The following is a 9,717-nucleotide window of genomic DNA, read 5'->3' on the forward strand; positions in this document are numbered from 1 at the left end:
CCGTGAGCTGCCTTTTGATGCAGGGCTAATGACATAGTTAGCTTCAGACTCAAAAGAATTAAAAGTAAAATATCAATCTAATTCATAGCAGATGTCTTTAGGTTACTTAAGCCCGCCGTTCACTGTGCGATTTTCGGGGCGATTTTCCAGTCGTGCAAGAATCTTTCGATCGGGCCGACTTTCAGCCTGATCGTGCGTCGTAGGCCATGTAGTGTACAAGGGAGCGGCGATCAGCCTCTCACAACCACCTCACGAAATCAGATCAGGAATCCTGAGGTTAGGATATAATCAAAAATGTTTGATATACAGTCATGGGCAAATCCCTCAGGGCGCATGAGCAAAGAAAGATTTTTCTTTTTATTCTTCCTCTCAGATGTAAACACAGCAGCGTGGAAGGGATGCGATGAGTGAAATGCAGCTCTGTCTGTAAAATTGATAGACCGTAGTAGCCATGTTTGCCCAGCCATGTCCTTTTTTTCAAAAAAAAAGATCCCTACTCAATTCCATAATAGCTCTGCTTTCATTGTAGGCGAACCACCAAACATTATCCAGAGATTTGGTACTACTGGGGCTTTTTTAGACATTGGAGATGGCTGTAGAGGGGGAACAGAACTGAGAAATAGCTGCTGCTTCTCTGTAACTTGATTTTGGTGCTTCGTTTTTAACTCTTCACACGTCTGACTCCACAGCTTTGATTCCCATCATGCTGAGCCTGAATGACTTCTTGCTAAAAATACGCCATTCCTCATAAATATTACCTAGTGTTGTTTTTAGCCATGCAGAAAACTCTTAGTTGGACAGCCAATTTTCACTGAAGTTACACTTCCAGGTAAAAAGTTATCGGCGCATCGCCACAAGGTCTGTTTGCAACATTGTTTTATTGGTTCTGTTATCAGGAAGGAACTGATAATGGTTGCAGCTAAGCCGATCGTTAAATGTCAAAAAAAAATTTGTGAATTATCTTAATTTTGATATGAACTACAAAAATAAAATCCTATTTATGACTTGGTGACAATTCTAAGACCTATAATATGTTTGACAAAATTGTTTTTATAAACAATTTTTTTTTTAAAGAAAGCATTTTAAATGACAAAATAAACACATTTAATGAATTTTAATGCCAATTAAGACCTTAATTAAAAAAAAATAATAATTTAATGACATTCAATGATTTTTAATCACCTGCGGAAACCCTGTATTATCACTTAAAGGAGTTTAATTGAGCAAGGCTATGTTAATGAAGCCCAGCACTATTCAACTTTTTTTTTTTTAAAGACAGCTTGATGAAGGATCTAAAACTCTGGCTTTCAAGAAATTTGCCCTTCAAACTTTACTCATTTAACTGAAATATTAGCCAATCAGCAGAGCTCTGTAGATCCTGGAAGGCAAAGACGTGAAAGGCATAGACCCACGTTTGAGACATCTGCCTTACTTTTACTGTCACTACTTATAGGTGTAGAGTTTTAAAACTTACCTCTCCAGTAACATTTTCCTCTTCTGGTTCTTTTTGCAACAATTATTACATGGAGCCAAATGAGCTGCGTTAAGAGGGGTCCAACCGGGGACAATATTTGTGAAAGTCGGGAGAGTTTTCACAACCCTGAAAAGCAACAAAAAACAAATGAGTCATCCAAATACTGCAGCACAGTTCAGTCAATAAAGTGTTAAACTGCAGCATATCCAGGCACTTATTTTGTACCAGGCCATTTGATACAGTAATTGGTTCAATATTACCGACAGGAAGAAAACTTCTACTAACATGTCAGGTTCCTTCGCTGATTCTTCACGTCAATCAGTTTCTAAACCCTTTAGGTTTTTAGAAACCCACTCCTCATAGAAAGATGCGTAAAACACCTTAAAATACATTCATATTTTGTCAAATTAAACCTTTAAAGTTTGAGTTAGAAAAAAAAAAGCATTTCCAGAAAATTATTTTTGAAAATACAGTTAATAAAGCGCAGTCTTTGCCACCTCTTTATTCCAATATTACTACAGAAACAAGAAGGGCATTCTTTCACAATTTCTTTCTTATTTAAGGCGTCTAATATTTTCCTGCACTCCAATAAGGTCCAACGTGTCTTTGAATCAGACCAATCCATCATAAGCTACAGAAAGCATTGGCTGCTTTTCCATTTGTATCATTGTCAAACCCTCCTGTAGGATTTGTTCCTTCAGACCTCAACCTTTGTCTCATCTCTCCAAAGCTCACAAACCTTCACATGTCTACATTTCAAGGATAAAGAACACTTTTTTTTCCCTGGTTTCCATCTTTAAAGATGAAGCAAACTTGGTAATTAACCAAATTGTTTCATTTCTCCAACAGCTTTAGAGTTCTGTCCTACCTCCTCACTGTTATTGGTTACAAGATGAACGTGGTTCATAGTTCACATGTCAGAGATTCATGAGTTTGAGTTGGAAAAATAAAAACAAAACAACTCTTGATAGAATTTATCATAGAGAATAGGTCAGAAATGCCCACAGTTGCAGCACTGAGGATAAACATAAAAAAAACAGCCTGGATAAATTCTAGCGATATTAGGCTGCTAAAAACAGAAATATCTTTTTGGTTTTAAGATTTTAAAGCTTCCCTTTGATTTAGTGCAGAAAACAAACCATCACCAACCTTTCTTTTGTGTTCACTTTGCATTTGCTGCACTTGAACTCCCAGGTATAAGTGGTCTGGAAGAGGCGCTCCATCCAGGAGTCCAATGACAGCAGAAGAGGCAAGGCGAAAACAGGCGTTTCCTTTTGACCTGAAGAATGCAGAATGATGACGTGTTAAAGACACTACACATCATTTCTGAACAAAAACTAAATGTGCAAACAGAAAGCAAGGCTACATAGAGCTAATTTCTCCTTCTGAATCAGATATTTTCTCCTTAACTTGGTTATCTAAAAAATAGCTTTGCGTCCCTCTGTTAAGCAGGTCAACACACATGAGACTGGATTTTATCTTTATGCAAGAGTGATGCCAAGGCTGAATGAAGTAGAAAATAAAAGCACTTAGTTTGATTAAAGGCTTAGACTGCTTAGACATCTCTCATGATTTTCAGATACCTTTAGCAGATTTATGCTTAAAAGAAAAAAATTGGGACATTTTAGAATACATTCAAAAGAGCTTAGAAGGATAAAATATGAGGGAACAAAATGCAAATGAAAGAACTAATAGGGAGGTTAGAGAAATATTCAGCTGGAGAGAAAAGACGACATAAAGAGTTTGTCTCAATGGTTTAGAATTCTGACTACAGAGGATGGTCAGAGAACGCTGAGGCTCCCGTCTCTTTCCATCTGCACCAAACCATCCAAAACTGGAAAAACAAACGGCTTGTTGTTGTTAGCATCCTCTCTAACGAACCTTTTATTATCGTCTACAGAAACAGTAACATTTAGGTTTACAGGAAACCAGCCCACACAGATCCGTACCTTCTGTTTTACTCTTACTGGCCACTAAAACACAAACTATCTATTATTAGAAATAACACAACATTGAGCTGGATTTGTTCCCTCATAGTCAGGGAGAATGAAGTAGGGATAAAACGATTAATTGTAATGAATCAATTATTTAAATAACCGTCAACTACTTGAGTAATTGATTAATCTTTAACTAGAGTGTCTCTAAAACATGGCTTCAGCTGACAGAGCAACCCGCCTAGAGCAGTAACTATACCAAGATTGTAAAAATATTTGTAAACAATTTGCATTTAAGATAAAAAACAAACAAACAAACAGAAAGAAAATGTTTTAATCTGTCTATATGCTCTATTCTCAACTCCTCGAGTGGAAAAGGTTTAGTTTCACTTCGATTAATTTCGTAAAATATCTTCTTTAGGGAATTTTTGGCTATCTGAAAAAAATAATCGTCAGATTAATCAATTTGCAAAATAATCGTTAGTTGCAGCCCTAACCTGAAGCAAAATTCCTTACATATGTGTGTTGGAGCAAAATATCTTTTCCACATTTAAGCTTCAAAGTGCCCAAGATGACCTTATCAGCCATGGACCGTAAACAAAACATCAGCATCAATTTGTTGGAGATGTTTCTGCATTGGTCAAGATTTAAACGTTAAGTTGACCGAAACCACGGCTCCAAAGGCCGTTTCAATGTTTTCTATTTTTCCATGTGTGCCGCTTTGAAAAACACTTGTGTACAAAAAATAAATAAATAATCAATCAGGTCCAGTGACATCTTGAACGTCTGTAACGTTTTGCTGTGAGAAGCCCGGGAAATGATTTGGTCCTGAACCGATTTAGGTTCCTGTACTTATTCAGAGAAGGAACAAACTACCACATCACTCAGAAATCAGACATTATAGCATGAAGATCATGAAGACTGAGCTTTAAGAAACATGAAGGTTTGTGAAAAAGGCTGATGTAAACCGTCTTACCCAGCTTGCAGTGGAGTTTGGGCTGCAGAAGCTCAAAAACAGACATCCTGAGACTCTCCAGGCGAACATGGGCGTTCTGCAGCACATGGTTTGGTACCCTCACAACGCCATCTATCCAAAAACAGATTTCAGTCAACATAAACACTACATTTTCTACACTGCTGACACGTTTACACATGATGGACCAAATAATTTGGGCCATTCTAACACTACTTTCAGACTGCACGCGATTGAAGCAGCAGGTTTACATGCCAAGTAAAAGGTTGACGTGCTTCAAGGCGCATCAAAAGGCACTGCAGCTCATCTTAACGCATCTGAGCAGCACCTCACAAGCTTCTAAGCATGTGATGAGCTTCACAAGCAGCAGCTGCTGGAGTTGGATAAATTGAACTTAAAATAATATTTTAAAGATATAGTGGAGGATGTTCTTTCTCCTGGTGGATCATGAAAATCAGTAGCCTGATAAACCAGACTAAATGGGAGATTAAATGTGTAATTTAGTCTGGCCCCGATGAATGAGACATTGGAAGATTGTTGATGAGAACAACCCGTTGTTTTTCAAACCGTGTCTGTGCCAATTGGCCAACGTTCTGACCAATGAGTGCAACTGACATAACGTGCGACAGAAAGCTGGTGGGGGAGTGTAAAAAGAACAGCCTGTCGGTAAAACGGTGAATACGCCCTTCTCAAAAATGAATGATCGTAGAGCCACTTCCTGCTCACGTTTCAACGAAAACCCCCAAGTCTAAAGCAGAGTCAAACGAGAACTGTTCAATAGTTGTTGCCATCTTGCTCGTTGTGCTTTCCCCAGCTTCGAGCAGCTTTGTCGTCCCGCCCTCAAAACAGCTTTGCATCCAGAAATTCAAAACACATTTCTGCGTTGTGATTGGTCCGCCAGTTCTAAGGCCCGGGGCATTGAGTGAGGCTGGACCACTTGCAGGCAAAAAGGATTTTGGCCGCTGGCGGATGGGGCTAGTCTACTAGGCTACAAAATCAGTGGTCCTCCTAATTGTCAATCATTCTGGTGTTATGTTTACATAAGGCCGTCCTACGTGCTCGTCCCCATTTTCACTTACCAGTGGTGAGTCTAACATAGTGGAAAAATTGCAAATCTTTAGGAAAGTAAGCTTGTACGAGAGACGCAAACAGCAACTTTTAAACCGGCGCTCCCTCTTGGGAGCAGGTACAGAGTTGTGCATGTGAATTTTTTTTTTTAAGTTGAAAGGGTGGGTTGTTTTAAAAAATTTGTGAAAATCCTCCACTATACCTTAAAGTTTGTAATATTGATGAACTGATTGCACAGAAGATGCTTTTTGAGGTGGACTTTCTCACTTAAGAGATTTTTCAAACTACTTTCAACCACTGATAACAGCAAATATAGCAAAGCCGCTCTCTGCCATTGAACACAGGAGCAGCAGATGCATCAGCGAGTCTGACCCTAATGTGTACAAGCTTTAAAAATGAAGCAGCAGACACTTGTTTGCTGTCCAAAGCTCGTCCTGTGTGAACGCAGCATAATCACCTCTTTGAATGAAGCTTAACTTCAAAAGTTTTGTTTGCTTAAATTTTAAAATAATCCAGACTTTATCTTCAGATTAAGCAAACTGAAGTATAGTTAAACATACCTGTGCTAGTTTGCTGATGTTCCTGGACGGCAGCACAGATTTCTTCGTATTCTTTCAGGAGCCGCCACACAGACGAGCTCTGAGGCTCGTCTTTAGCTCCAAGTTTTCTTAAACTCTTACAGTTCACTAACACGGCCAGCAGGGAGTCCAGCCAGCACAGGCTGTGGCTGTTCCTCCACAGCAGCTGTTTTGGAACAGAAACAAGATTTTCAGACAAATCTTGGCTCTCTGGATGGAAGCCGTTAACATCTTGACCTGGGGGGATGTTCTCCATGAGTGATTGTTTCTCTGAGGGGGTTGTTTCCTCATTGCTTAGGGCCGATGGGGTTTTAACATTAACTGATTGAACAGCTTCACTGGAATACAGTCTGTTGCATCTGTTTGAAGTTTGATCGTTTTTCTGCTTTATTACATCAGGGGAGACGAGGTGAACAAACGAGGCAGGAGGTTCTGCTTCACTACTTGTCAGCAAAACTTCTGAGGAGTGTCCCGGAGAGGCGGAACATGCAGGAGGAGCAGGATCACTCCTGTGCTCAGCATCTGGAGTTTCCTTGTTGGATCCGTCCACCTTTTTAATGTCTCTGTTTGGGTTCCCGCTCTCGCCATTTGTCGCAGGTTTTAAAGAGCAGCTGTGAGGCACACTCTGTGGAAGGAGTTCACCATCTTCGACCGGTCGCTGGCGTTTAATCGGACAAATCGCATCTTCTTCATCCAAAGCCAAGACATTTTTCCTTTTCACCCCCGCAGTAGACTCCACGCGTTTCAAGCTTGCCAAAACATCCTCCAAGGGTCGAGTGACCAATGGGAAGAGACACTGAATGGGGAAGGGAAACAAATTGATTAAAAAAAGAGATGCAGAAGATAAGGACATTTAACTTTATCTATCTAAATTGTATTTTTCATGAAAATCAGGTAAAGCACAAATGCTGATGCATCTCTGGTTAAGACCTTTTAAAAATCCATTTCACAAATCAGTCATTTATAATAAACTCCTGAACTGAATCTTTAAACTGTGGAAGAGATAAAAAGTATTAACGTGTATTCATGTGCTGGAGAAAGATGAACTAAAGACAATACAGGAAACATAAACATCTATACAGCCTGTTTATCACCAAACCATAATAAAGACCAGCCTGCAGGCATGGGCACATATTTAGCATTGATCTCATTTCCTCTCAGGTGTTAACACATCAGGACCCCCAATAGCAAAAGCAGAAAGCTTTTGGATTTTAAGCATGCTGCAGAAAACATCGCTGTTAACTTAAGACCTTCATCTGTCGGGTAATGAAGGAGTGTCCCAAAAATCCGACCAGCTTGTCCCTCTAACGCTCCACATGGAGCGACATTTACTCCAGCATGCTGGACACACTAAACGCAAATATGCAAACACAATAGATCAACAGGAGCAGAGCTTACCTGAAAGAAGTACATAACAAAGCAAAGTCTTGCATTTCACTACATGCCTATTCTCTTCATTTCAAAACTTTCAAATTAGGGATTTAAACAAACTATCCACCTACAATTAATTGAGGTTTAATGGATTATTAAATCAAAACTGGTTCCAACTGATTCATACGGAAGAGGATTAGGGCCACTGAAAAAAAAGAAAGTTAACTGATTTTTTAATTTTATTTCAGTTTAACATGGGAAAAAAGTCAGAATTCTGACTTTAATCTCAGAATTCTGACTTTTATCTCAGAATTCTGGCTTTTAATTTCAGAATTCTAACTTTTTTCTCAGAATTCTGAGATTAAAGTCAGAATTCCCCATGTTTAACTGAAATAAAATATAAAAATCAGTTAACTTTTTTTTTTTCCAGTGGCCCTAATCCTCTTCCGTAGATTCATTTGTAAAGTTTGCATGAAAGAATTTCCTTTCAGTGTTCTGTTACTGCCATCCACTAGAAGGCTCCACTGTTCATTCTAAACCAGAGCTTCACTGTTATTTGCAAGAGAAGTACAGCCAGGAATGCTCCGGTCTGGGATTATTGACACCGTTTAATGGAGACTAGGATGCAGAACCCACTTTATGCACCTCTGTTTGCATATATAAATCCTCCAAAAATTCACGTTATCACCTTAATAGTGATTCATGACGTAGCAGCATAAATTCTCTGCCGTGTTCTAAAGGCGAGGATGTGATGCTGAAAAAAATAACATAATGGAAGACATTCTAGCAACGCCTTCAATAACCTGAAACATTCATGTTTTGTTACTTCCTATAAGTTCAATAATATGTAATTAAACATTTTTTGTCAGTATTCAATACAGCTGGAACAATAAAAAGTTGGAATATAACTATGTGCCCTAATAAATCAGGATAGCTTTTCATGTTAAGATCCTCTTAATACAAGAGAAAACTTAGATTTTTAAGAATTCTGCAGTTTATCAATTTATCAGTAGTTATCGAGAACATGAAACGACTGTAGACTGATTCAGTAGTCGATAACTTGCACCCCGTTTAAGTTTTTTTGACAAACAGTCTGAATGTTTTTTCAAACCAAGCAAACCTCTTAAACTTCAGTAAACACTTGATTCCTGGCTGAAAAAAAAAGAAAAACTCTACAGTCTAATTCTCAGAAGCATGAGATGATATTTCTGAGTCCAACTTGCATCTCTGTCCATCTGTCAGGACAGACGCTGCAGTAACCGTACTGCTTGCACAACTAAACACTGACTTTCAACATAAAGACAGTATTTGGGGGATTTTCATGCAGGATCAACCCTTTTGCACAATTTGATTTCTATTTTCCATGTCTCCGTTCAGTTCTTTTTGCAGCTGTTTAACAGTGAACCCTGGAGTTTTTTCCTGCATTACCATCGTTGCTCCCCATGCGTGGAACATAAATGTGGACCCTTAAGGCCAATTTATGCATCTGCAACCTTCAAATCTGTCTCTCTGCATGAACACCCCCCGCGCAGAAGTTCTGCAACCATCATCGTGCACCTAAAAAAAAATCCTGACTACGCTTCAGATGGTCACAAACCCACGCAGACCTCAAGCGGAAGTGCACAGACAAAAAGCAGCTGTGATTGGTCCTTGGTATGCCTTTCCGACTGTCTGTGTGGTCTTGCTTCTCGATTCGGTGCCGGGGCGCGCCATGTTTAAAAACCTGAGGAACAACTAAAATGGGCAACTCTATGAAAGGTTAATCGAGGAGTTTCGGAAATACAACCACTTGTACGATGCCTCACACAAATTATACAAAGATGCTAAGGTCTCTGCCAACTCCAGGAAGGAGATATTCCAGAACCTGTTCCTCTCTGTGTCTAGCAACTCTAGATCCATCTTCATGACTGTGATATATCTTGCAGACGCGCCATTGTTGTTTTGGAAGATAAACACTCCCGCCGGCGCCGCCAAAGCTACCGTGACCATCCGGCAAAGTTTTCACGAGTTCTCGAATAGGCTCCCCCTAGCGCTTTGGCGGGAAACTGCTGTGCGTCCCTAAAAATTCCAGACCGACGGTGCAGAAGCATACCAGCAAAACTGGTTCTCGAGCAGACCCAAGCGACATTTGATGTGTGCGGTTGCAGATGTATAATATGCTCTTTATTCTGCCTTATGACCAAGAAGGCCCCTTGGTTAAGTCATATTGGTATCCCAAGGAAATGGGGTCATGCATTACTGATTAGAAGTTCCTAGAAAATCTTAAACAAGAGAACATAGTCAATTACATTATAGAATATAGCCTATAATGTAATTGAC

At 39.5% G+C, this 9,717-nt stretch overlaps 1 protein-coding gene across 1 annotated transcript in view; it reads right to left on the reverse strand.

The window, feature by feature from the left end:
• uspl1 (ubiquitin specific peptidase like 1) overlaps nt 1-9,717 on the reverse strand; it is a 20,201-nt gene that overhangs the window by 4,582 nt on the left and 5,902 nt on the right. The window contains exons 4-7 of the mRNA XM_015380106.1: nt 6,010-6,823; nt 4,385-4,495; nt 2,624-2,753; nt 1,475-1,600 (exon numbers count right to left, since the gene is read on the reverse strand). Of these exons, the coding sequence (XP_015235592.1) occupies nt 1,475-1,600; nt 2,624-2,753; nt 4,385-4,495; nt 6,010-6,823 (1,181 nt within the window). The remainder of the gene's footprint in view (nt 1-1,474; nt 1,601-2,623; nt 2,754-4,384; nt 4,496-6,009; nt 6,824-9,717) is intronic.

This window comes from Cyprinodon variegatus, unplaced genomic scaffold (assembly GCF_000732505.1).
Source record: "Cyprinodon variegatus isolate N-32 unplaced genomic scaffold, C_variegatus-1.0 Scaffold207, whole genome shotgun sequence".
NCBI classification, from domain to species: domain Eukaryota; kingdom Metazoa; phylum Chordata; class Actinopteri; order Cyprinodontiformes; family Cyprinodontidae; genus Cyprinodon; species Cyprinodon variegatus.